This window comes from Colius striatus, unplaced genomic scaffold (genome assembly GCF_028858725.1).
Source record: "Colius striatus isolate bColStr4 unplaced genomic scaffold, bColStr4.1.hap1 scaffold_123, whole genome shotgun sequence".
Lineage (NCBI taxonomy): Eukaryota > Metazoa > Chordata > Aves > Coliiformes > Coliidae > Colius > Colius striatus.
The window spans coordinates 1829-28955 of record NW_026908414.1 but is presented as its reverse complement, the minus strand read 5'-3'; the positions used below and the strand labels follow the sequence as shown (position 1 = coordinate 28955).

The window sequence follows — 27127 nt, the reverse complement described above, 5'->3', positions numbered from 1 at the left end:
TGTTCCCCTCCCCCCCCAATTTAGAGGGACTTTATGTGCCCCCTCCCCTCTAATTTGGGGGGGCTCTGGACCCCTAAACTGTTTCTTCCCCCCCCCAATTTGGAGCCCAAAACTGTTGCCCCCTCCCCCCAATTTTGGGGGTTCTTTGCTCCCCCAAAGTGTTGCACTCCCCTCCCCAATTTAGAGGGACTTGATGTGTGCCCCCTCCCCCCAATTTTGGGGGTTCTTTGCTCCCCTAAATTGCTGCCCCCCCCCCAATTTGGAGCCCAAAAGTGCTGCCCCCTCCCCCCAATTTGGGGGTTCTTTGCACCCCCAAAGTGTTGCACCCCCCCCCAATTTAGAGGGACTTGATGTGTGCCCCCTCCCCTCTAATTTGGGGGATTCTTTGTACCCCTAAAGTGTTGCCCCCCCCCAATTTGGAGCCCAAAACTGTTGCCCCCTCCCCCCAATTTGGGGGGTTCTTTGGTCCCCTAAAGTGTTGCCCTCCCCCAATTTGGAGCCTAAAAGTGCTGCCCCTTCCCCCTAATTTTGGGGATTCTTTGCACCCCCAAATTGCTGCCCCCCCCCCCCCCCAATTTGGAGCCCAAATCTATTCTCCCCTCCCCCCAATTTGGGGGTTCTTTGTACCCCTAAATTGCTGCCCCCCCCCAATTCGGAGCCCAAAAGCGCTGCCCCCTCCCCCCCAATTTTGGGTGTCCTTTGCACCCCCAAATCGCTGCCCCCCCCCCCCCGCTTTGGGGGTCCCCTCCTGTACCCCCAAAACGCCTCTTTCGTTAAAGTTTTATTGCCAAGAACCATAAAACATCCCGGGCGGGGTTTTTTTGGGGGGGGGGTGTGGGGCCGGTTTTGGGGGCTCACTCCAGGGGGGGCTCCATCATGTAGCCGTTCTCGCCCCCCAAGTAGCCGTCGCTGCCCGGGAGCCCCTCGGGCGACATGAAAAGCTCCGCAGAGGGGTCCCCGAGTTCTGTCGCGACCCCCGACTCGCCGCCGCCGCCCCCCCGCTCGTCCCCTCCCGCGCCGCCCCCCCCTCCTGTCCCGCTCGCGCTTGTGCTCCCGCTCCCGATCGCGATCGCGCTCCCTGTCGCGCCGCCGCTCCCTCTCGCGGTGACTCCGGCGCCTGTCGCGCTCTCTGTCGCGACTCTTCTCCTCCCCTCCCCCGTCCCCTTTGGATCCCGACCCGTCGGGGGGTCCCGGATCCATCGGTCCCCCTCCCGCTCCCCCGATATCGTCGGTGGCTTCCAGGGGATCGGGTCCTTCGTCCTTCTTGTCGCGATCCCTGTCGCGATCGCGTTTGCGCTCGCGAGAGCGGCTGCGGCGTTTGCGATCGCGCTCTTTGCTCCTCTCGCGGCTCCCGCCCCGTTTTCGGTCTCTTTCGTCTTTTTCCCGGCTCCGGGTTCGGCGCCGACGGTCCCGAGATCGCGATCGGCGACGATCGCGCTCGCGGGATCGGTCCCGGCGCTCGCGCTCCCGCTCGCGCTCGCGGTCCCTGGGGGGGGGGGGGACACGAGGGGCGGGACCCCCAACACGGCGGGTCAGGACGGGGCAGGAGGCACGGGGAGGGGTCCCCGAGAGGATCGGGGGGTCCCAAAGGGGACCTGGGGGGGGTCCCAAAGGTGGCTCAGGGGGGTCCCAAAGGGGACTTGGGGGGGTCCCGGAGCTGATCTGGGGGTCCCAGAGGGGACATGGGGGGGCTCTGAGGGGATCTGGGGGTCCCAGAGGGGACTTGGGGGGGTCCCGGAGCTGATCTGGGGGTCCCAGAGGGGGACATGGGGGGGCTCTGAGGGGATCTGGGGGTCCCAGAGGGGACATGGGGGGGCTCTGAGGGGATCTGGGGGTCCCAGAGGGGACTTGGGGGGGTCTCTGAGCTGATCTGGGGGTCCCAGAGGGGACATGGGGGGGGTCTCTGAGCTCATTTGGGGGTCCCAAAGGTGACTCAAGGGGTCCCTGAGTTGATCTGGGGGTCCCAGAGGGGACTTGGGGGGTCCCAGAGCTGATCTGGGGGTCCCAAGGGTGACTCAAGGGGTCCCTGAGCTGATCTGGGGGTCCCAGAGGGGATATGGGGGGGTCTCTGAGCTCATTTGGGGGTCCCAAAGGGGACATGGGGGGGGTCTCTGAGGGGACATGGGGGGTCTCTGAGGGGATCTGGGGGTCCCAAAGGGGACTTGGGGGGGTCCCTGAGCTGATTTCGGGGTCCCAGAGGTGACATGAGGGGTCTCTGAGCTCATTTGGGGGTCCCAAAGGTGACTCAAGGGGTCCCCGAGCTGATCTGGGGGTCCCAGAGGTGATAAGGGGGGTCTCTGAGCTGATCTGGGGGTCCCAGAGGGGACATGGGGGGGGTCTCTGAGCTCATTTGGGGGTCCCAAAGGTGACTCAAGGGGTCCCTGAGTTGATCTGGGGGTCCCAGAGGGGACTTGGGGGGTCCCAGAGCTGATCTGGGGGTCCCAAGGGTGACTCAAGGGGTCCCTGAGCTGATCTGGGGGTCCCAGAGGGGATATGGGGGGTCTCTGAGCTCATTTGGGGGTCCCAAAGGGGACATGGGGGGGGTCTCTGAGGGGACATGGGGGGTCTCTGAGGGGATCTGGGGGTCCCAAAGGGGACTTGGGGGGGTCCCTGAGCTGATTTCGGGGTCCCAGACGTGACATGAGGGGTCTCTGAGCTCATTTGGGGGTCCCAGAGGTGACTCAAGGGGTCCCTGAGCTGATCTGGGGGTCCCAGAGGTCATTCAAGGGGTCCCTGAGCTGATTTCGGGGTCCCAGAGGTGACATGAGGGGTCTCTGAGCTCATTTGGGGGTCCCAAAGGTGGCTCAAGGGGTCCCTGAGCTGATCTGGGGGTCCCAGAGGTGACTCAAGGGGTCCCTGAGACTGATCTGGGGGTCCCAGAGGTGACTCAAGGGGTCCCTGAGACTGATCTGGGGGTCCCAGAGGTGACATGGGGGGTCTCTGAGCTCATTTGGGGGTCCCAAAGGTGGCTCAAAGGGTCCCTGAGCTGATTTCGGGGTCCCAGACATGACATGAGGGGTCTCTGAGCTCATTTGGGGTCCCCAAAGGTGACTCAAGGGGTCCCCGAGCTGATCTGGGGGTCCCAGAGGTGATAAGGGGGGTCCCTGAGCTGATTTTGGGGTCCCAGAGGTGACACGGGGGGGGTCCCATTGTGTGGGAGGCTCCAGCACCCCCCCAAGACCCCCCAAAGCCCCCCCAAAGCACCTCAAAGCCCCCAAAGCACCTCAAGGCCCCCAGACGCCCCCCAAAGCCCCCAAAAGCCCCTCAAAACCCCCCAAAGCCCCTCAAAGCCCCTCAAAGCCCCCCAAAGCCCCCCCAAAAAGCACCTCAAGGCCCCCCCAAAAAGCACCTCAAGGCTCCCCCAAAGCCCCCTGAAGCCCCCAAAAGCCCCTCAAAGCCCCCAAAAGCCCCGTCCAAGCACCTCAAAGTCCCCCAAAAGCCCCTCAAAGCCCCCAGATGCCCCCCAAAGCCCCCAAAGCCTCTCAAAGCCCCCCCACAGCACCTCAAAGCGCCCCCAAAGCCGCTCAAAGCCCCCAAAAGCTCCCCCAAAGTCCCCCCAAAGCACCTCAAAGCCCCCCAAAGCACCCCAAAGCCCCTCAAGGCCACCCCAAAGCACCTCAAAGCCCCCCAAAAGCCCCTCAAAGCCCCCCAAAAGCCCCTCAAAGCCCCCAGATGCCCCCCAAAGCCCCCCAAAAGCCCCCCAAAGCACCTCAAAGCCCCCCAAAGCACCTCAAAGGCCCCAGATGCCCCCCAAAGCCCCCCAAAGCCCCTCAAAGCCCCCAAAAGCCCCATCCAAGCACCTCAAAGCCCCCCAAAAGCCCCTCAAAGCCCCCAAAAGCCCCCAAAGCTCCCCCAAAGCATCTCAAAGGCCCCCTAAGCCTCTCAAGGACCCCCCAAAGCACCTAAAGGCCTCCCAAAGCCCCTCAAGGCCCCCCAAAAGCTCCCCCAAAGCACCTCAAAGCCCCCCAAAAGCCCCTCAAAGCCCCCAGATGCCCCCAATAGCCCCCAAAGCCCCCCAAAGCACCTCAAAGGCCCCCAAAAGCCCCTCAAAAGCCCCCAAAGCACCTCAAAGCCCCCCCAAAGCACCTCAAAGCCCCAGATGCCCCCCAAAGCCCCCAAAGCCCCCCAAAGCACCCCAAAGCCCCTCAAAGTCCCCCAAAAGCCCCTCAAAGCCCCCAGATGCCCCCCAAAGCCCCTCAAAGCCCCTCCAAAGCCCCCAGACGCCCCCCAAAGCCCCCCAAAAGCCCCCCAAAAGCCCCGTCCAAGCACCTGAAAGCCCCCCAAAAGCCCCTCAAAGCCCCCAGACGCCCCCCAAAGCCCCCAGACGCCCCTCAAAGCCCCCCAAAAGCCCCTCAAAGCCCCCCAAAAGCTCCCCCAAAGCACCTCAAAGCCCCCCCAAAGCCCCCCAAAAGCCCCCCCAAAGCCCTGTCCAAGCACCTCAAAGCCCCCCAAAGCTCCCCAAAAGCTCCCCCAAAGCCCCCCCAAAGCCCCTCAAAGCCCCCCCAAAGCCCCTCAAGGCCCCTCCAAAGCCCCTCAAAGCCCCCCCAAAGCCCCTCAAAAGCCCCTCAAAGCCCCCAGATGCCCCCAATAGCCCCCAAAGCCCCCCAAAGCACCTCAAAGGCCCCCAAAAGCCCCTCAAAAGCCCCCAAGAGCCCCTCAAAGTCCCCCAAAAGCCCCTCCAAAGCCCCGTCCAAGCACCTCAAAGCCCCCCAAAAGCCCCTCAAAGCCCCCAGATGCCCCCCAAAGCCCCCAAAGCCCCCCAAAGCACCTCAAAGCCCCCCCAAAGTCCCTCAAAGCCCCCAAAAGCTCCCCCAAAGCCCCTCAAAGCCCTCAGATGCCCCCCAAAGCCCCCAAAAGCCCCTCAAAAGCCCCTCAAAGCCCCATCCAAGCACCTCAAAGCCCCCCAAAAGCTCCTCAAAGCCCTCAGATGCCCCCCAAAGCCCTCAAAGCCCCCCCAAAGCACCTCAAAGGCCCCCTAAAGCCCCTCAAAGCCCCCCTAAAGCCCTGTCCAAGCATCTCAAAGTCCCCCAAAAGTCCCTCAAAGCCCCCAGATGCCCCCCAAAGCCCCCCAAAGCACCTCAAAGCCCCCCCAAAGCACCTCAAAGGCCCCCTAAAGCCTCTCAAGGACCCCCCAAAGCACCTCACGTCCTCCCAAAGCCCCTCAAGGCCCCCCAAAAGCTCCCCAAAAGCCCCTCAAAGCCCCCAGATGCCTCCCAAAGCCCCTCAAAAGCCCCTCAAAGCTCCCCCAAAGCACCTCAAAGCACCTCCAAAGCCCCTCAAAGCCCCTCAGATGCCCCCTAAAGCCCCTCCAAAGGCCCCCCAAAGCACCTCAAAGGCCCCCAAAAGCCCCCAAAGCACCTCAAAGCCCCCCCAAAGCTCCCCCAAAGCACCTCAAAGCCCCCCAAAGCCCCCTCAAAGCCCCTCCAAAGCCCCCCAAAAGCCCCTCAAAGCCCCCAGATGCCCCCCAAAGCCCCCAAAGCCCCCCAAAGCACCTCAAAGCCCCCCCAAAGTCCCTCAAAGCCCCCAAAAGCTCCCCCAAAGCCCCTCAAAGCCCTCAGATGCCCCCCAAAGCCCCCAAAAGCCCCTCAAAAGCCCCTCAAAGCCCCATCCAAGCACCTCAAAGCCCCCCAAAAGCTCCTCAAAGCCCTCAGATGCCCCCCAAAGCCCTCAAAGCCCCCCCAAAGCACCTCAAAGGCCCCCTAAAGCCCCTCAAAGCCCCCCTAAAGCCCTGTCCAAGCATCTCAAAGTCCCCCAAAAGTCCCTCAAAGCCCCCAGATGCCCCCCAAAGCCCCCCAAAGCACCTCAAAGCCCCCCCAAAGTCCCTCAAAGCCCCTCCAAAGCCCCCCAAAAGCCCCTCAAAGCCCCCAGATGCCCCCCAAAGCCCTCCAAAAGCCCCTCAAAGCCCCCCAAAAGCCCCGTCCAAGCACCTCAAAGCCCCCCAAAAGCCCCTCAAAGTCCCTCCAAAGCCTCCCAAAAGCCCCTCAAAGCCCCCAGACGCCCCCCAAAGCCCCTCAAAAGCCCCTCAAAGCCCCCCAAAGCACCTCAAAGCCCCCCCAAAGCACCTCAAAGGCCCCCTAAAGCCCCTCAAAGCCCCCCAAAAGCCCCATCCAAGCACCTCAAAGCCCCCCAAAGCCCCCAAAGCACCTCAAAGGCCCCCTAAAGCCTCTCAAGGACCCCCCAAAGCACCTAAAGGCCTCCCAAAGCCCCTCAAGTCCCCCCAAAAGCTCCCCCAAAGCACCTCAAAGGCCCCCTAAAGCCTCTCAAGACCCCCCCAAAGCACCTCAAAGCCCCCCCAAAGCCCCTCAAAGCCCCCAGACGCCTCCCAAAGCCCCTCAAAAGCCCCTCAAAGCTCCCCCAAAGCACCTCAAAGCCCCCCAAAAGCTCCCCCAAAGCACCTCAAAGGCCCCCTAAAGCCCCTCCAAAGCCCCTCAAAGCCCCCAAAAGCTCCCCCAAAGCCCCCCAAAGCACCTCAAAGCCCCCCCAAAGCCCCTCAAGGCCCCCCAAAAGCCCCTCAAAGCCCCTCAAAGCCCCGTCCAAGCACCTCAAAGCCCCCCAAAAGCTCCCCCAAAGCACCTCACAGCCCCCCCAAAGCCCCTCAAAGCCCCCCAAAACCCCCCAAAGCACCTCAAAGCCCCCCAAAAGCCCCCTCAAAGCCCCTCCAAAGCCCCCCAAAAGCCCCTCAAAAGCCCTCAGATTGCCCCCCAAAGCCCCTCAAAGCCCCCCCAAAGCCCTCAAAGCCCCCAAAAGCCCCTCAAGGCCCCCCAAAGCACCTCAAAGCCCCCCCAAAGCCCCCCAAAAGCTCCCCCAAAGCACCTCAAAGCCCCCCCAAAGCCCCTCAAAGCCCCGTCCAAGCACCTCAAAGCCCCCAAAAACCCCCCCAAAGCACCTCAAAGCCTCCCAAAACACCTCAAAGCCCCCAAAGCCCCCGTCCAAGCACCTCAAAGCCCCCCAAAAGCCCCTCAAAGCCCCCCCAAAGCACCTCAAAGCCCCCAAAAGCTCCCCCAAAGCCCCCCAAAGCCCCTCAAAGCACCTCAAAGCCCCCCAAAAGCCCCCCCAAAGTTCTCCAAAGCCCCTCAAAGCCCCCCCAAAGCTCCCCCAAAGAACCTCAAAGTCCCCCCAAAAGCCCCTCAAAGCCCCCAGATGCCCCCCAAAGCCCCCCAAAAGCCCCCCAAAGCACCTCAAAGCCCCCCAAAGCACCTCAAAGCCCCTCAAAGCCCCCCAAAAGCCCCTCCAAAGCCCCGTCCAAGCACCTCAAAGCCCCCCAAAGCCCCCAAAGCCCCCCAAAGCACCTCAAAGGCCCCCAAAGCCCCTCACGGCCCCCCAAAAGCCCCGTCCAAGCACCTCAAAGCCCCCCAAAAGCCCCTCAAAAGCCCCCAGACGCCTCCCAAAGCCCCTCAAATGCCCCTCAAAGCTCCCCCAAAGCCCCTCAAAAGCCCCTCAAAGCTCCCCCAAAGCCCCTCAAAGCCCCCCAAAAGCTCCCCCCAAAGCACCTCAAAGGCCCCCTAAAGCCCCTCCAAAGCCCCTCAAAGCCCCCAAAAGCTCCCCCCAAAGCCCCTCAAGGCCCCCCAAAAGCCCCCCCAAAGCACCTCAAAGGCCTCCTAAAGCCTCTCAAGGCCCCCCCAAAGCCCCGTCCAAGCACCTCAAAGCCCCCCAAAAGCCCCTCAAAGCCCCCAGACGCCTCCCAAAGCCCCTCAAAAGCCCCTCAAAGCTCCCCCAAAGCCCCTCAAAAGCCCCTCAAAGCTCCCCCAAAGCCCCTCAAAGCCCCCCAAAAGCTCCCCCAAAGCACCTCAAAGGCCCCCTAAAGCCCCTCCAAAGCCCCTCAAAGCCCCCAAAAGCTCCCCCAAAGCCCCCTCAAGGCCCCCCAAAGCCCCCCCAAAGCACCTCAAAGGCCTCCTAAAGCCTCTCAAGGCCCCCCCAAAGCCCCTCAAAGCCCCCCAAAAGCCCCATCCAAGCACCTCAAAGCCCCCCAAAAGCCCCCAAAGCACCTCAAAGGCCCCCTAAAGCCTCTCAAGGACCCCCCAAAGCACCTAAAGGCCTCCCAAAGCCCCTCAAGTCCCTCCAAAAGCTCCCCCAAAGCACCTCAAAGGCCCCCTAAAGCCTCTCAAGACCCCCCCAAAGCACCTCAAAGCCCCCCCAAAGCCCCTCAAAGCCCCCAGACGCCTCCCAAAGCCCCTCAAAAGCCCCTCAAAGCTCCCCCAAAGCCCCTCAAAGCCCCCCCAAAAGCTCCCCCAAAGCCCCTCAAAGGCCCCCTAAAGCCCCTCCAAAGCCCCTCAAAGCCCCCAAAAGCTCCCCCAAAGCCCCCCAAAGCACCTCAAAGCCCCCCCAAAGCCCCTCAAGGCCCCCCAAAAGCCCCTCAAAGCCCCTCAAAGCCCCATCCAAGCACCTCAAAAGCCCCCCAAAAGCTTCTCCCCCCCAAAGCACCTCACAGCCCCCCCAAAGCCCCTCAAAGCCCCCCAAAACCCCCCAAAGCACCTCAAAGCCCCCCAAAGCCCCCTCGAAGCCCCTCCAAAGCCCCCCAAAAAGCCCCTCAAAGCCCTCAGATGCCCCCCAAAGCCCCTCAAAGCCCCCCCAAAGCACCTCAAAGGCCCCCTAAAGCCCCTCAAGTCCCCCCAAAAGCTCCCCCAAAGCACCTCAAAGCCCCCCAAAAGCCCCTCCAAAGCCCCCCCAAAGCACCTCAAAGGCCCCCTAAAGCCTCTCAAGACCCCCCCAAAGCACCTCAAAGCCCCCCAAAGCCCCTCAAAGCCCCCAGATGCCCCCCAAAGCCCCTCAAAAGCCCCTCAAAGCTCCCCCAAAGCCCCTCAAAGCCCCCCAAAAAGCTCCCCCAAAGCACCTCAAAGCCCCCCCAAAGCACCTCAAAGCCCCCCCAAAGCCCCTCAAAGCCCCGTCCAAGCACCTCAAAGCCCCCAAAAACCCCCCCAAAGCACCTCAAAGCCTCCCAAAGCACCTCAAAGCCCCCAAAGCCCCCCAAAGCACCTCAAAGGCCCCCTAAAGCCTCTCAAGACCCCCCCAAAGCACCTCAAAGCCCCCCCCAAAGCCCCTCAAAGCCCCCAGATGCCCCCCAAAGCCCCTCAAAAGCCCCTCAAAGCCCCTCCAAAGCCCCGTCCAAGCACCTCAAGGCCCCCCAAAAGCCCCTCAAAGCCCCCAGATGCCCCCCAAAGCCCCCAGATGCCCCTCAAAAGCCCCCCAAAAAGCCCCTCAAAGCCCCCCAAAAGCTCCCCCAAAGCACCTCAAAGCCCCCCCAAAGCCCCCCAAAAGCCCCTCCAAAGCCCCATCCAAGCACCTCAAAGCCCCCCAAAAGCCCCTCAAAGCCCCCAGATGCCCCCCAAAGCCCCCAAAAGCCCCCCAAAGCACCTCAAAGCCCCCCAAAAGCTCCCCCAAAGCCCCTCAAGGCCCCCCCAAAAGACCTCAAGGCCCCCCAAAAGCCCCTCAAGGCCCCCCAAAAGACCTCAAGGCCCCCCAAAGCCCCCAAGCCCCCCCAGCCCACCTCTCGTCGTAGCGTGACGTGTCGTCCCTCCCCGAGTGCCGGATGTTGACGTCGGCGCCGCCGCGGGCGGGTGCCCCCCAAACCGCCCCCCTGCAACAGCAGCCAGCGCTGCCACTGGGAGCCACTGGGAGGGACTGGGCTGGAGGACCGGGGGGTGCTGGGAGGGGTCTGGGGGTGAACTGGGAGGGACTGGGAGGGACCGGGGGGTGCTGGGAGGGGTCTGGGGGTGAACTGGGAGGGGTCTGGGGATGAACTGGGAGGGGCCTGGGGGATACTGGGAGTCACTGGGGGTGAACTGGGAGTCACTGGGAGCTACTGAGAGTCGCTGGGGGGGTGAACTGGGAGGCACTGGGGGTGAACTGGGAGGCATTGGGAGCTACTGGGAGTCACTGGGGGTGAACTGGGAGGGGACTGGGGGATACTGGGAGGGGTCTGGGGGTGAACTGGGAGGGGCCTGGGGGATACTGGGAGTCACTGGGGGTGAACTGGGAGACACTGGGAGCTACTGGGAGTCGCTGGGGGGTGAACTGGGAGGCACTGGGGGTGAACTGGGAGGGATACTGGCAGGGACTGGGGGATACTGGGAGGGGTCTGGGGGAGAACTGGGAGTCACTGGGGTGAACTGGGAGGCACTGGGAGTGAACTGGGAGGGACTGGGGGTGAACTGGGAGGGACTGGGGGATACTGGGAGGGGTCTGGGGGGTGAACTGGGAGTCACTGGGGGTGAACTGGGAGGGACTTGGGGGATACTGGGAGGGGTCTGGGGGTGAACTGGGAGTGAACTGGGAGCTACTGGGAGTCACTGGGGGTCAACTGGGAGGGACTTGGGGATACTGGCAGGGACTGGGGGATACTGGGAGGGGTCTGGGGGTGAACTGGGAGTCACTGGGGGTGAACTGGGAGGGACTGGGGGATACTGAGAGGGGTCTGGGGGTGAACTGGGAGTCACTGGGGGTGAACTGGGAGGGACTTGGGGATACTGGGAGGGTTCTGGGGGATACTGGGAGGGTTCTGGGGGATACTGGGAGGGGTCTGGGGGTGAACTGGGAGTCACTAGGAGTGAACTGGGAGCTACTGGGAGTCACTGGGCGTGAACTGGGAGTGAACTGGGAGCTACTTGGGAGTCACTGGGGGTGAACTGGGAGCTGCTGGTAGTCGCTGGGAGTGAACTGGGAGCTGCTGGGAGTCACTGGGAGTGAACTGGGAGCTACTGGGGGTGAACTGGGAGCTGCTGGGAGTCACTGGGGGTGAACTGGGAGTCACTGGGAGTCACTGGGAGTGAACTGGGAGCTACTGGGGGTGAACTGGGAGCTGCTGGGAGTCACTGGGGGTGAACTGGGAGTCACTGGGAGCGAACTGGGAGCTACTGGGGGTGAACTGGGAGCTGCTGGGAGTCACTGGGGGGTGAACTGGGAGTCACTGGGAGGCACTGGGAGTGAACTGGGAGCTACTGGGGTGTGAACTGGGAGCTGCTGGGAGTCACTGGGGGGTGAACTGGGAGTCACTGGGAGTCATTGGGAGTGAACTGGGGGATACTGGGAGGGGTCTGGGGGAGAACTGGGAGTCACTGGGGTGAACTGGGAGGCACTGGGAGTGAACTGGGAGGGACTGGGGGTGAACTGGGAGGGACTTGGGGGATACTGGGAGGGGGTCTGGGGGTGAACTGGGAGTCACTGGGGGTGAACTGGGAGGTACTTGGGGATACTGGGAGGGTTCTGGGGGATTACTGGGAGACACTGGGTGAACTGGGAGGGACTGGGAGTGAACTGGGAGTCACTGGGAGCTACTGGGGAGTCACTGGGAGTGAACTGGGAGTCACTGGGAGTGAACTGGGAGCTACTGGGAGTCACTGGGAGTGAACTGGGAGTCACTGGGAGTGAACTGGGGGGTGAACTGGGAGTCACTAGGAGCTACTGGGAGTCACTGGGGGTGAACTGGGAGTGAACTGGGAGCTACTGGGAGTCACTGGGGGGTGAACTGGGAGGGACTGGGGGTGAACTGGGAGGGATACTGGCAGGGGACTGGGGGATACTGGGAGGGGTCTGGGGGAGAACTGGGAGTCACTGGGGTGAACTGGGAGGCACTGGGAGTGAACTGGGAGGGACTGGGGGTGAACTGGGAGGGACTGGGGGATACTGGGGAGTCACTGGGGGTGAACTGGGAGACACTGGGAGCTACTGGGAGTCGCTGGGGGGTGAACTGGGAGGCACTGGGGGTGAACTGGGGAGGCATTGGGAGCTACTGGGAGTCACTGGGGGTGAACTGGGAGTCACTGGGAGTGAAACTGGGAGGGACTGGGAGTGAACTGGGAGTCACTGGGGGGTGAACTGGGAGTCACTGGGGTTTGAACTGGGAGTCACTGGGAGTCACTGGGGGTGAACTGGGAGGCACTGGGAGTGAACTGGGAGCTACTGGGAGTCACTGGGGGTGAACTGGGAGTCACTGGGAGTCACTGGGGGTGAACTGGGAGGCACTGGGAGTGAACTGGGAGCTACTGGGAGTCACTGGGGGGTGAACTGGGAGTCACTGGGAGGCACTGGGAGTGAACTGGGAGCATCCCTACCCAGGCGCCGGGGTCTCCAGCCCTTGACCGTGGCGGCCCTCGCTCCACGTCCACCAGCACGCGGCGCCCGTCGATCTTCTTCCCGTCGGCGTGTTTGTAGGCGGCTGTTGGGGGGGTTTTTGGGGGGGGGGGGGGCAAAGGGGGGAGGTTTTGGGGGGGGTTGGGGGGGGGGGGTGATGGGGGAAAAGGGGGGGGGGCACATAGAAAAGTGGGTGGGGGGGGGTGGGATTAGTGGGGGCTGGGTTGGATCAACCCCCCCCACCCCCAATGTAGTTGTTCACTCTCCTGCCCCTCCCCCCACCCCAAAATACCCCCCCATCACCCCCCCCAAAATACCCCCCATCAACCCCCCCCCCCCCAAAATACCCCCCCATCAACCCCCCCCCCAACATACCCCCCCCCAAAATACCCCCCAAGGAAAGTGAAAAGGAGGGGGGGGGCAAACCCCACTGTGCCCCCCCCCAAAGAGCTGCAAAGGAAACGTTAATGGAATGTGACCCCCCCCCCCCCCAAAATTGTCCTTTCACCCCCCCAAATTGATCCTCCCCCCCCCCCCCAAAAAAGAGGGGGGGGACACACAGAGCTTGAGCTGTAACATGAGACCCCCCCCCCCCCAGTTTGTTTGGGGGGGGGGGGGGTCACCCCTTGACACTGAGACTCGCCCCCCCCCCCCCCACCTCTTTGATTTTGGGGGGGCACCTACAGACCCCCCCCATTGATTTTGGGGGGACAACCCCCCTCCTCTCCTTGTTTTTGGGGGGGGGGGTCACCTCTGTACTTACAGACTCACACCGACCCCCCCCCACCTCTTTGATTTTAGGGGGGGCACCTACAGACCCCCCCCTTTGATTTTGGGGGACACCCCCTCCTCTCCTTGTTTTTGGGGGGGTCACCCCTGTACTTACAGACTCACACCAAGACCCCCCCTTTGATTTTGGGGGGCACCTACAGACCCCCCCCTTTGATTTTTGGGGGGGGACCCCCTCACCTCCTTGGTTTTGGGGGGGTCACCCCTCTACTTACAGACACACCAAGGCCCCCCCTTTGATTTTGGGGGGGCACCTACAGACCCCCCCCTTTGATTTTGGGGGGGGCACTTACAAACCAACCCCCCCCTTTGATTTTTTGGGGGGGACCCCCTCACCTCCTTGTTTTGGGGGGGGGGTCACCCCCTCTGTACTTACAGACTCACACCAAGGCCCCCCCATTGATTCTGGGGGGGGCACTTACAAACCAACCCCCCCCTTTGATTTTGGGGGGCACCTACAGAACCCCCCCATTGATTCTGGGGGGGGCACTTACAAACCAACCCCCCCCTTTGATTTTGGGGGGACACCCCCTCACCTCCTTGTTTTTGGGGGGGTCACCCCAGTACTTACAGACTCACACCAAGACCCCCCCACTTTGATTTTAGGGGGGCACCTACAGACCCCCCCCCTTTGATTTTGGGGGGGCACTTACAAACCAACCCCCCCCTTTGATTTTGGGGGGGACACCCCCTCACCTCCTTGTTTTTGGGGGGGTCACCCCTCTACTTACAGACTCACATCAAGGCCCCCCCTCTTTGATTTTGGAGGGGCACCTACAGACCCCCCCTTTGATTTTGGGGGGGACACCCCCTCACCTCCTTGTTTTTGGGGGGTCACCCCTGTACTTACAGACACACCAAGGCCCCCCCTTTGATTTTGGGGGGGCACCTACAGACCCCCCCTTTGATTTTGGGGGGACACCCCCTCACCTCCTTGTTTTTGGGGGGGTCACCCCTGTACTTACAGACACACCAAGGCCCCCCCTTTGATTTTGGGGGGGCACCTACAGACCCCCCCTTTGATTTTGGGGGGGCACCTACAGACCCCCCCCTTTGATTTTGGGGGGACACCCCCTCACCTTGGTTTTGGGGGGGGTCACCTCTGTACTTACAGACTCACACCAAGCCCCCACTTTGATTTTAGGGGGGGCACCTACAGATCCCCCCCTTTGATTTTGGGGGGGCACCTACAGACCCCCCCCTTTGATTTTGGGGGGACACCCCCTCACCTTGGTTTTGGGGGGGGGTCACCCCCTCTACTTACAGGACTCACACCAAGACCCCCCCTTTGATTTTGGGGGGGCACCTACAGACCCCCCTGTTTGACTCTTGGGGGGGGCACTTACAAACCAACCCCCCCCTTTGATTTTGGGGGGGCACCTACAGACCCCTCCCTTTGATTTTGGGGGGACACCCCCTCACCTCCTTGTTTTTGGGGGGGGTCACCCCTGTACTTACAGACACACCAAGGCCCCCCCCTCCTTTGATTTTGGGGGGGCCACTTACAGACTGACCCCCCCCTTTGATTTTGGGGGGGGGCACCCCTAGAGCCTCGATCTCACCTTCACCCCCCCCCACCCCCTCCCTCCTTCAAACCCCTTTTGGGGGGGGGGGGTCACCTGCCCCCCCCTTTTCCACGTGCCACCATCAATGTTGACGCATCCCCCCCCCCCAACCCCCTCCCAAATCCCCCCCCCCCCATTAAAACTCTCCCATCCCATCCTGGGGGGATTTTGGGGTGGGGGGGGGGCAGGTCCATGTCCCCCCCCCTCCCCCCGGCGGCTGCTGCTCCGGGCCAGGCGCTGGGGTCTTACCTGAGACCCATCCACAGCCCCCCCCCAGCCCCCTCCCCACCCTGAGGACCCCCTCCCACCGCCCCCCCCCACCCCCAAATTCGTCCCCCCCCCACCCCTGACACACACACACAACCCCCTCGATGGGTTTGGAGAGGGGGGGGGCACAGCCCCCTCCCCCCCCCCCCCCAAAACATGCCACCCCCCCCCCTCCCCCTTCCCCCCCCCACGGTCACTGGGACCAGTTTGGGGGGGTGGGGGTTTGTTTCCCAGACACCCCCCCTCCCCAAATTCCCCCCTTGCACAAGCTCATGAGGGGAGGGAACCGGGTTTCACGGAGGGGGGGGCACCATGGGCACCCCCCCCTCACCTGGGACTCAATTTTGGGGGGGGTGGGGGGCACCTGCAGCCCCCTCTCTCCCCCCCCCCCAACTCCTTCCCTCTCCTGGGGCAACAAGCAGCACAAGGTGACTGGGAATGAGGGAGGGGGGCAACAAGGAAGCCCCTCTCCCCTCAAAATAGAGTTGGGGGGGGCCTCCTTTAGGCCCCCCCCCAAAAAATAAGGGGGGTTGGGGGGGGTGCAACGTGTCCCTACCTCAGTGGAGACCGAGGCTGTGACCGTGCTGGGGGGAGGGGGGGGGAGATGGGGGGTGTTGGTCCCTTCCTACCTGCCCATGGGGGTGTTGGGGGGTAAGAATGAGGGTGTTGGGGGGGCTAAGAGGAGCCTCCCCCCCCCCTCCCCAAATCGATGAGAGGCTGGGGAGGGGGGGCCACAAAGTGTAGAGGGGTGTTGGGGTGGGGGGCGTGGAGCCACCAGCTCCCAACACCCCCCTGGGCAGCTCCAAAACACCCCAGTCTGGGGCGCTGGGGGGGGTGTGTGGGCTGTTGTGTGGGGGGGAGGGGTGTTGTGAGACCCTCCCCCCCCCGCCTGTGTGTGACGCTGTGGGTGGGTTGGGGGGGGAGAGGGGGGTGCAGAGGGGGGGGAGAGGAGGCGTCTTACCCAAGATACAAACCCTTATACCAACCATACGTGGGGTGTGGAGGGGGGAGCACTAGAGCATCAGCTGCAAGCCAGAGTGGCAAAAGCCCTCAGAAACGTGGCTGCAGTGACAATAAAACAGTGTTAATACAACCCCGGCCGGCAACAGGCGGCCCCCAAACGCAACACCCCTCCCGGCCCACGACCCCCCCCCCACGACCCCCCAACCTCCCCCAACGCCACGGCAGCCCGTCCACCACCCCCCTCACCCCCCACACACCGACCCCAGCCCGGCCCCGAGCGCGACCCCGAGGCAACGCCGGCGCGGAGAGAGGGGGGAGACACCCCCGTCCCCGCACGCAACACCCGCACACGGCGCGGGGTGACGACACACACACACACACACACACACAGCGGCGCTGCCCCACCCGCGGCCTGGAGCCTGGGCTGCCTGTAGCCACAACCGCCTGCAGCCTCGGCTGCCTGTAGCCGTAACCGCCTGAGCCTCGGCTGCCTGTAGCCATAACAGCCTGGAGCCCTGGCTGCCTGTAGCCATAACAGCCTGGAGCCTCGGCTGCCTGTAGCCATAACAGCCTGGAGCCTCGGCTGACTGTAGCCATAACAGCCTGGAGCCTCGGCATGCCTGTAGCCATAACAGCCTGTAGCCTCGGCTGACTGTAGCCATAACAGCCTGGAGCCTCGGCTGCCTGTAGCCATAACAGCCTGGAGCCTCGGCTGCCTGTAGCTGTAACCACCTGTAGCCTTGGCTGCCTGTAGTAGTAACCACCTGTAGCCTTGGCTACTGCCTAGAGCCATGGCTGCCTGTAGCCAGAGCCACCTGTAGGCTGGGGCAGCTGCCTGTAGCCATGGCTGCCTGTAGCCATAATCGCTTGGAGCCTCAGCTACCACCTGTAGCTGTGGCGGCCTGTAGCCTTGGCTACTGCCTGTAGCTGTGGCTGCCCTGTAGCCATAACCGCTTGTAGCCTCAGCTACTGCCTGTAGCCTTGGCTGTCTGAAGCCTTGGCTACTGTCCGTAACCATGGCTGCCTGTAGCCAGAGCCACCTGTAGGCTGGGCAGCTGCCTGTAGCCGTGGCTGCCTGTAGCCATAATCGCTTGGAGCCTCGGCTACCACCTTAGCTGTGGCGGCCTGTAGCCTTGGCTACTGACTGAAGCCTTGGCTACTGCCTGTAGCCGTGGCTGCCTGTAGCCATAACCGCTTGTAGTCTCAGCTACTGCCTGTAGCCTTGCCTACTGACTGAAGCCTTGGCTACTGCCTGTAGCTGTGGCTGCCTGTAGCCATAAACGCTTGTAGCCTCAGCTACCACCTGTAGCCTTGGCTGTCTGAAGCCTTGGCTACTGTCTGTAACCGTGGCTGCCTGTAGCCTGGGCCACCTGTAGGCTTGGTGGCTGCCTGTAGCCTTGGCTGCCTGTAGCCGTAACCGCTTGGAGCCTCGGCTACCACCTGTAGCCTCGGCTACTGCTTGTAGCCGTGGCTACTGCCTGTAGATGTGGCTGCGTGTAGCCAGAGCCGTCTGTACCCTTGGCTGCCTGTAGCCATAACTGCCTGTAGCCATGGCTGCCTGTAGCCATAACCACTTGTAGCCTTGGCTACTGCCTGTAGCTGTGGCTGCCTGTAGCCTTAGCTACTGCCTGTAGCCAGAGCCACCTGTAGGCTTGGCAGCTACTTGTAGCCTTGGCTGCCTGTAGCCGTAACCGCTTGGAGCCTCAGCTACTGCTTGTAGCCATGGCTGCCTGTAGCTGTAGCTGCCACCTGTAGTCTCCTGGAGCCATGGCCTCCTGCAGCCTTGGCTGCCGCCTGTAGCCTCCTGCAGCCATGGCTGCCTGTAGCCATAACCACCTGTAGCCTTGGCTACTGCCTGTAGCTGTGTCTGCCTGTAGTCAGAGCTGTCTGTAGCCTTGGCTGCTGCCTGTAGCCGTGGCTGCCTGTAACCATGGCTGCCTGAAGCCTTGGCTACTACTTACAGCCTTGGCTGCCTGTAGCTGTAGCTGCCACCTGTACTCTCCTGGAGCCATGGCCACCTGTAGCCATGGCTGCCGTCTGTAGCCTCCTGCAGCCATGGCTGCCACCTGCAGCCTCCTGGAGCTGTGGCCACCTGTAGCCTTGGTAGCCAGCTGTAGGTTAGGATGCTTGTAGTCCTGGCTACAGTCCGTGGTTGCAGCTGCCTGTAGCCCTGGCTACTGACCACAGCCATTGCTGTCTGTAGCCTTGGCCACCACCTGCAGCCCTGGCTACTGTCCACAGCCACGTCCACCTGTAGCCTTGGCTGCCTGTACCTCTCATTACTGTGTGTAGATTCAGCCTCCTAGCTGTCAGTTGTAGCCCTGACTACCACTTGAAGTCTTGGCCAGCTGTAGCCTCAGTCACCCCTGTAGTTTGTCTGACTGTAGCCTGCCAGTCTTCTAGGTCACTGGTAGCCTTGGATGCCACCTGTAGTTTGGCCACTTGTAGCCACACTTCCCTGCAGCCTCAGCACTCTCTATGGTCCTGGCTGCCAGCAGCCATGGCCACTGTGGTCACCTGTAGCCTCAGCCGCCTGTACCTCAGCCCCACTGTCCGTCTGGGGACCTGGCCTCTGCCTGTAGCCTGGCTGCCTGTGGCCTTGGCTCGCAGGACTCCGGCTGCCTGTAGCTTAGGCCACCAGTAGCCTTGGCTGGGGGTAGCCTGGCCCACCGCCTGTAGCCTGAGCAGCTTGTCACCTTGGCTGCTGGTGACTTTGGCTGCTTGTAGCCTGAATTACCTACAGCCTAAACCAACACCTGTAGTTAGCTCAACCTCCTACGCTTTGGCCACCTGTAGTCTGGGCAGCCGTAGCCTTGGCCACCTACAGCCCCAGCCAACACCTGGAGCTGTCACCAGGCAGTCGCTAGGGCCCAGCTGCCTGTAGCCCTGGTTGTCTTTAGCTCAGCCACTTGTAGACTTGGCCACCACCCACCCACCCACAGCTTTGTCGCACAGTTCGGCTGCCTGTAGCCCCCACGGCCAGCTACAGCTTAACCCCCTACTCGCTTGGCTGGCTGTAACTTGGTCACCTGTAGCCCTGGTCATTGCTAGCCTTGGCCACCTACAGCTTGGCCACCTGTCCCATGGGCTGCCTGTAGCCTTTGGCTGCCTACAGCTACAGCCTTGACTACCAGTAACCTTGACAACCTACAGTTTGGCCGCCTGTACCCTTGACCACCAGTAGTCTTGGCCACCTGTAGCCCTAGCTGCCTACAGCTTGGCCGCCTGTACCCTTGGCTCCAAGCAGCCTTGGACACCTGTAGTCTCAGCCCCCTGAAGCTTGACCGCCTGTAGCCTTGGCGGCCTAGAGCTGGGACGCCTGTAGCCTTGGCTACCTCCAGATTGGCCACCTGTAGCTTTAGCCCCCTCAAGCTCAGCTGCCTGTAGCCTTGGCTACCAGCAGCCTTAGTTACCTGGAGCTTGGCCGCCTGTTAGTCTTGGCTGCTTCCAGCTTGGCCACCTGCAGCCTCAACTACCAGTAGCCTCGGCTGCCTAGAGCTTGGCTGCCTGTAGCCTTGGCTACCAACAGCCTCAGCCACCTTCACCTTGGCTGCCTGTAGCCTTGGCTGCCTAGAGCTTGGCTGCCTGTAGCCCTTGGCTGCCTGTAGCCTCGGCTGCCTAGAGCTTGGCCGCCTGTAGCCTTGGCTACCAACAGCCTCAGCCACCTTCACCTTGGCTGCCTGTAGCCTTGGCTGCCTAGAGCTTGGCTGCCTGTAGCCTCGGCTGCCTAGAGCTTGGCCGCCTGTAGCCTTGGCTACCAACAGCCTCAGCCACCTTCACCTTGGCTGTCTGTAGCCTCGGCTGCCTAGAGCTTGGCTGCCTGTAGCCTTGGCTGCCTGTAGCCTTGGCTGCCTAGAGCTTGGCTGCCTGTAGCCTTGGCTACCAGCAGCCTCAGCCACCTTCACCTTGGCTGCCTGTAGCCTTGGCTGCCTAGAGCTTGGCTGCCTGTAGCCTTGGCTGCCTGTAGCCTCGGCTGCCTAGAGCTTGGCTGCCTGTAGCCTCGGCTGCCTAGAGCTTGGCCGCCTGTAGCCTTGGCTACCAACAGCCTCAGCCACCTTCACCTTGGCTGTCTGTAGCCTCGGCTGCCTAGAGCTTGGCTGCCTGTAGCCTTGGCTGCCTGTAGCCTTGGCTGCCTAGAGCTTGGTCACCTGTAGCCTTGGCTACCAGCAGCCTCAGCCACCTCCAGCTTGGCCGCCTGTAGCCTTGGCTGCCTGTAGCCTTGGCTGCCTAGAGCTTGGCCGCCTGTAGCCTTGGCTACCAGCAGCCTCAGCCACCTCCAGCTTGGCCGCCTGTAGCCTCAGCTACCAGTAGCCTGAGCCGCCTGTTCCCCTGCTTTTGCCCCATCCCCCTGCTTCCAGGGCCACCGGTAGCCAAACCTGTTGGGTTGTCGCCTGTAGGTTCCTTCCCCCTTCTCCCCCGTGGTACTTACCTGAGGGGGTGTGGGGGACCCCCGGGGAGGTGTGAGGTGTGACATGCGGTGTGTGGGGGGGAGGGGGGCTGTGGGAGGGGGGTACTCACAGTGCATGTCCCGCTCGTGCTCGTACTCGATGAAGGCGTAGCCACGGGGCTTCCCCGAGCGCTTGTTGTACACCATGTAGATCTACAACCCAACCCAAACACAGGCTGTTGGCAACAGGCAGAACCTCCACAATGAAGGAGGAAAAGGGGGGGGTTGGGGAGTGGGAGGGACACACAGAGGACACCCCCCCACCACCACCACGTCCCCACTCACCCGCTTGATGGGGCCGTACACCTCGAACTCGCGGCGCAGCTTCGACTCCGTCGTGTCGTAGTTCTGGGGGAGGGGAAGGAAAGTTGGGGGGGGGGGTGACCCCCAAAGTGAGGAGGAGGGGTCATGGGGATTTGAGGGGAGGGGGTGGATCGTGGGGGAAGGGTTATAAAGTGAAAGGGAGACCCCAGGTGAAAAGGGGGGCACTGAGGATGGGGGGAGGTCATGAGGATGGAGAGTCCCATTGATTGGGGGGGTGCCCCAATGATTGAGGGGGACTTAAGGATTTGGGGGGGACCTCAATGGTTGAGGGAGGCCTTAAGGATTGGGAGGGACCCCCAAAGATTGAGGGGGGACACCCAAGATGTAAGGGATGGACGGGACAGCTCAAGGGTTGGGGATGGCCCCAAGGGTTAGAGAGACCTCCAAGGATCGAGGGAGAAGGAGCCAGGATTGGGGGGGGTATCTCCCCAGGATGATTGAGGGGGGGACCCCAAGGATTGAGGGGGGTCTAAAGGATTGGGGGGGTCTAAAGGATTGGGGGGGTACACCATGGATTGAGGGGAACACCCCAGATGGAACAGGTCACCGAGATGAATGGGACAACTCAAGGGTTAGAGAACCCCCCCCAGGCTGAGGGGGGAGGGACCAGGATTAGGGGGGGACACAAGGATTGAGGGGAGTCTAAAGTATTGAGGGGGGGACTCCAAGGATTGGGGGGGGCACCCAGATGTAGGGGAGACCCCAAGGATTTGGGGGAGGTCACCAGGATGGATGGGGAGAGCTCAAGGGTTGAGGGATGGCACCAAGGGTTAGAGAGACACCCCAGATTCTGGGGGGAAGGGAAAGGATTTGGGGGGGTCCCCATCAATGAAGGAGAGATCCTAAAAATCAGGGGGGTTCCCAGGAATTTGAGGGGACCCCAAGGATTTGTGGGGGGACACCCCCATCCTCCACCCCCAGCACTCACCACTCTGGCCACGAAGAGGGTTTTGAAGGCGTCTCCTTGGGCGTTGGGGTCGTTGTGGGGGTCCCCTGGGAAAAGGAGCAAAATGAGGGGGGTCAGAGAGAAAAAAGGGGGTGTGGGGGGTCAGGAAAAGAGGGGGAAACCCCCTCCCCAGCCCCTGCAGGAGCCCCTCTCCAAAACACTTACACATCTTGAGCTCACTCTCGACCTCCTGCTGCCTCCGCTCGATCTTCTCTCGCCGCTGGTGGCGGAGGGGGGAGGAAAAGGGGGAGTTGGGGTGGGGGGGGCTGCACCTCAAGGGAACCCCTAGACCTTTGGGGGGGTCATAACCCCCCAAAACCTGTGGAGGGGGCACCCTAAAAGCCAGGGGAGTCCCCCCAGAATCCAAGGGAAACCCCTAAAACCTGGGGAGTGGAAGAAGTGACCCAGCACCCCAAAACCAGAGCCTGGGAGTGGGGAGAAGCTGCAAAGATTTGAGGGAGGGATCAGCACCCCCTTTCCTCTGCAGTTTTGGGGACCCCCCCATCATCCCCAACCCAAAGAGGGGGGTCTGGAGCCGATTTTGGGGGCTGAAGAGCTGAACCAGCACCCTAAAAGCCTTGAAATGGGGAGAAAGTGCAAAGATTTGGGGCAGGGGGGAGTGGGGGCAACACCTCCTTTCCTCTGGCAGTTTTGGGGACCCCCCCTCACCACCTCCAACCCAAAAAGGGGGTGTCTGGGGCTGATTTTGGGGTGTCTGGGGCTGATTTGGGGGGCTAAGAGCTGACCCAGCACCCGAAAACCCTTGAAATGGGTGGAAACTGCAAAGATTTGGGGCAGGGGGGAGTGGGGGCAACACCCCCCTTTCCTCTGGCAGTTTTGGGGTCCCCCCTCACCACCCCCACCCCAAAGAGGGGGGTGCTGGGGCAGTTTTGGGGGTGGGGGGGGGTAGAAGAGCTGACTCAGCACTCTAAAAGCAAAGCCTTGAAATGGGGAGAAACGGCAAAGATTTGGGGCAGGGGGAGTGGGGGCAACACCCCCTTTCCTCTGGCAGTTTTGGGGTCCCCCCCTCACCACCCCCACCCCCAAAGAGGGGGGTCCTGGGTCAGTTTTGGGGTGGGGGGGGGGCCGTACCTTCCTCTCCATGCGCTCCTCCCTGGTCTCGGCGCGGGTGGGCGGGGGCGCATCGCGGGGGTCCTGGGGGGGGGGCAGAGGGTGAGGGTGGTGGGATTTTGGGGGGCAGGGGGGTGTTTTTGGGGGTGTCTGTGGGGGGCAGGCTACCTCGAACTCGCGGATGTAGGGGGCGATGCCGCTGTAGGGCTGGTTGTGGTGCTTCTCGTGGGGCAGCTTCTCCAGGGGGGGCAGGTAGGGGATGGGGTCTCGGGGGGCGAAGAGGGCCAAGAGGTTGGGGGGCAGGAACTGCGTCATCTTGGGGTGATCTGGGGTGAGGGGGGGGACAATGGGGTGGGGTGAGGACCCCTCAATGCCATCCCATAATACTCCTGACAAGCTCCTTGTGAAGGGAGCCCCCCACAACCCCCTTAATGTGACTCGAGAGGTCGGGGGGCTCGGAGCCCACCAGCAAAGCCCCAACCCCACACTGACCCCCCCAGGACCCCCATAATGACCCCCCAAAGACCCCCCCCAGACCCCCATAACCCCACTCTGACCCCCCCAGGACCCCCCAAAGACCCCCCCAGACCCCCATAACCCCACTCTGACCCCCCCAGACCCCCATAACGACCCCAGGACCCCCCAAAGACCCCCTGGAACCCCATAACCCCACCCTGACCCCCCCAGACCCCCATAACCCCACACTGACCCCCCCCAGACCCCCAGGACACCCCAAAGACCCCCTGGAACCCCCATAACCCCACACTGACCCCCCAGACCCCCATAATGACCCCCAGGACACCCCAAAGACCCCCTGGAACCCCCATAACCCCACTCTGACCCCCCCAGACCCCACATTAAACCCCAGACCCCCATAATCTCACCCTGACCCCCCCATAACCCCACATTAACCCCCCAAGACCCCACATCAACCTCCCCCAAGACCCCACAGAATCCCCCTCCTCCATATGAAGCCCCTCAAGACCCCCACACTGAGCACCCTGAGACCCCCAAAACCCCACACTGACCCCCTGGGACCCTCCCACAACCCCACATTAGCCCATCATGACCCCCATTAACCCCTCAGGACCCCCATAACTCCCCCAAAACCCCTTCAGGACCCCCATAACCCCTCACCACCCCCATAACTCCCCCATAACCCCCTCAGGACCCCCCATAACCCCTCACCACCCCCATAACTCCCCCATTACCCCCTCAGGATCCCCATAACTCCCCCATTACCCCCTCAGGACCCCCATAACCCCTCAGAACCCCATAACTCCCCCATTACCCCCTCAGAACCCCCATAACCCCCCAGGACCCCCATAACTCCCCCATTACCCCCTCAGAACCCCATAACCCCCTCAGGACCCCCATAACTCTCCCATAACCCCCTCAGGACCCCCATAACTCTCCCATAACCCCTCAGGACCCCCCATAACTCCCCCATTACCCCCTCAGACCCCCATAACCCCCCCAGGACCCCCATAACTCCCCCATTACCCCCTCAGAACCCCCATAACCCCCTCAGGACCCCCATAACTCCCCCATTACCCCCTCAGGACCCCCATAACCCCCTCAGGACCCCCATAACTCTCCCATAACCCCTCAGGACCCCCATAACTCTCCCATTACCCCCTCAGGACCCCCATAACCCCCTCAGGACCCCCATAACTCCCCCATAACCCCCTCAGGACCCCCATAACTCCCCCATAACCCCCTCAGGACCCCCATAACCCCCCATTACCCCCTCAAGAACCCCATAACCCCCCATAACCCCCTCAGGGCCCCCATAACCCCCCATAACCCCCTCAAGAACCCCATAACTCCCCCATAACCCCCTCAGGACCCCCATAACTCCCTCATTACCCCCTCAGGACCCCCATAACCCCCTCAGGACCCCCATAACTCCCCCATAACCCCCTCAGGACCCCCTCAGGACCCCCATAACCCCCTCAGGACCCCCGTTACCCCCTCAGGACCCCCATAACCCCCTCAGGACCCCCACAATTCCCCCCATAACCCCCCCCGGAACCTCCCCACAGGCCTTTCCGCCACCACAGGCCCTTCGCGCCTTCCCCCTCCACCCCTCTCCCGACCCCCCCTTTCACCTCCCCCCTCCCCCCCTTTCCCCCCACACCCCCCCAGCTCCCCCTCACCCCCAGCTCCCCCCTCACCCCCCCCGGCCGCCCCCGGCCGCCCCCCTCCCCACCTTGTCCCGCTCACGGGCCCCCCCGCGCCCGCGCTCCCTCCGCGCGCTCCGGGCTCTGCGCATGCGCGGCCGCAGCACCGCCGCCGGCCGGGACTCGTTCGCGTGATGGCCGACGGGCAGGCAGCGGCGGAGGGAGACGGCGGAGACGGATGTGGCGTCACGGGGATCCTTCCGCCGCGGGATGGGCGGGGGGGAGCGGGGGGGGGGGCGGGGAAAGGTCGCGCCGTGGTGATAGTAACGGGGTGAGGGGCTGGTGATAGTAACGGGGTGAGGTGATACTAATGGGGTGAGGGGTTGGTGATAGTAACAAGGTGGGGGCGTGGTGATAGTAACGGGGTGAGGTGATAGTAACGGGGTGAGGGGCTGGTGATAGTAATGGGGTGATGGGTTGGTGATAGTAATGGGGTGAGGTGATAGTAACGGGGTGAGGGGCGTGGTGACAGTAATGGGGTGAGGGGCTGGTGATAGTAACGGGGTGAGGGGCTGGTGATAGTAACGGGGTGGGGCTGGTGATAGTAACGGGGTGAGGGGGGTGGTGATAGTAACGGGGTGAGGTGATAGTAAAGGGGTGAGGGGTGTGGTGATAGTAACGGGGTGAGGTGATACTAACGGGGTGAGGGGTTGGTGGTAGTAACGGGGTGGGGGCTGGTGATACTAACGGGGTGAGGTGATAGTAACGGGGTGAGGGGCTGGTGATAGTAACGGGGTGTGGTGATACTAACGGGGTGAGGGGTTGGTGATAATAACGGGGTGAGGGGTTGGTGATAGTAATGGGGTGAGGGGATAGTAAAGGGGTGAGGGGTGTGGTGATAGTAACGGGGTGAGGGGCTGGTGATAGTAACGGGGTGAGGTGATACTAACGGGGTGAGGGGTTGGTGATAGTAATAGGGGTGAGGTGATAGTAAAGGGGTGAAGGGGTGTGGTGATAGTAACGGGGTGAGGTGATACTAACGGGGTGAGGGGCTGGTGATAGTAATAGGGTGAGGTGATAGTAACGGGGTGAGGGATTGGTGATAGTAATGGGGTGAGGTGATAGTAACAGGGTGAGCGGTTGGTGATAGTAATGGGGTGAGGTGATAGTAACAGGGTGAGCGGTTGGTGATAGTAATGGGGTGAGGTGATAGTAACAGGGTGAGGGGCTGGTGATAGTAACGGGGTGAGGTGATACTAATGGTGTGAGGGGCTGGTGATAGTAACGGGGTGAGGTGATAGTAACAGGGTGAGCGGTTGGTGATAGTAATGGGGTGAGGTGATAGTAACGGGGTGAGGGGCTGGTGATAGTAACGGGGTGAGGTGATAGTAACGGGGTGAGGGCTTGGTGATAGTAACGGGGTGAAGTGATAGTAACGGGGTGAGGTGATAGTAACAGGGTAAGGGGTTGGTGATAGTAATGGGGTGAGGTGATAGTAAAGGGGAGAGGGGTGTGGTGATAGTAACGGGGTGAGGTGATACTAACAGGGTGTGGGGGTTGGTGATAGTAATAGGGTGAGGTGATAGTAAAGGGGTGAGGGGTGTGGTGATAGTAACGGGGTGAGGTGATACTAACGGGGTGAGGGGCTGGTGATAGTAATAGGGTGAGGTGATAGTAACGGGGTGAGGGGTTGGTGATAGTAATGGGGTGTGGTGATAGTAAAGGGATGAGGGGCTGGTGATAGTAACGGGGTGAGGTGATAGTAACGGGGTGAGGGGTGAGGTGATAGTAACGGGGTGAGGTGATAGTAACGGGGTGAGGAGTGTGGTGATAGTAACGGGGTGAGGTGATAGTAACGGGGTGAGGGGTGTGGTGATAGTAACGGGGTGAGGTGATAGTAACGGGGTGAGGGGTGTGGTGATAGTAACGGGGTGAGGGGCTGGTGATAGTAACGGGGTGAGGTGATAGTAACGGGGTGAGGGATTGGTGATAGTAACGGGGTCAGGGGTTGGTGATAGTAACGGGGTGAGGGGCGTGGTGATAGTAATGGGGTGAGGTGATAGTAACGGGGTGAGGGGTTGGTGATAGTAACGGGGTGAGGTGATAGTAACGGGGTGAGGGGTTGGTGATAGTAATGGGTGAGGTGATAGTAACGGGGTCGGGTTGGTGATAGTAACGGGGTGAGGGGCTGGTGATAGTACCGGGGTGATAACAACGGCACTTGGCCACGCCCCCACGGCAAAGTGGGCGGGGCCTCGGCCACAGCAACGGTGATTGGCTACGGCGCCATGGCAACGGGGGCGGGGCTTCAGTCAGCAACGGAGCTTGGCCACGCCCCCATGGCAAAAATGGGCGGGGCTTGACCACAGCAAGGGCGCTTTGGCCACGCCCCCGTGGTAAAGTGGGCGGAGCCTCGGCCACAAGCAATGGTGCTTGGCCACGCCCCCATAGCAAAAATGGGCGGGGCTTAACCACAGCAAGGGCGCTTGGCCACGCCCCCGTGGTAAAGTGGGCGGAGCCTCGGCCACAGCAACGGGGCGGGGCTTCGGCCACAGCGCTGGTGATT

General features: G+C 62.2%; 1 protein-coding gene across 1 annotated transcript; it reads right to left on the bottom strand.

Annotated features, from left to right (window-relative positions):
- Positions 1 to 777: 777 nt before the first annotated feature.
- On the bottom strand, positions 778 to 24769 carry LOC133629075 (U1 small nuclear ribonucleoprotein 70 kDa-like). Its single transcript, XM_062019711.1, is given in 13 exon segments — positions 778 to 1008; positions 1010 to 1486; positions 9485 to 9549; positions 9551 to 9574; positions 12040 to 12081; positions 12084 to 12151; positions 20169 to 20250; positions 20383 to 20445; positions 21350 to 21414; positions 21533 to 21587; positions 22460 to 22522; positions 22607 to 22764; positions 24651 to 24769. Coding segments are annotated over 12 exon segments (1305 nt in total). The 5' UTR covers positions 22754 to 22764; positions 24651 to 24769; the 3' UTR covers positions 778 to 854.
- Between the last annotated feature and the right edge of the window lie 2358 nt (positions 24770 to 27127).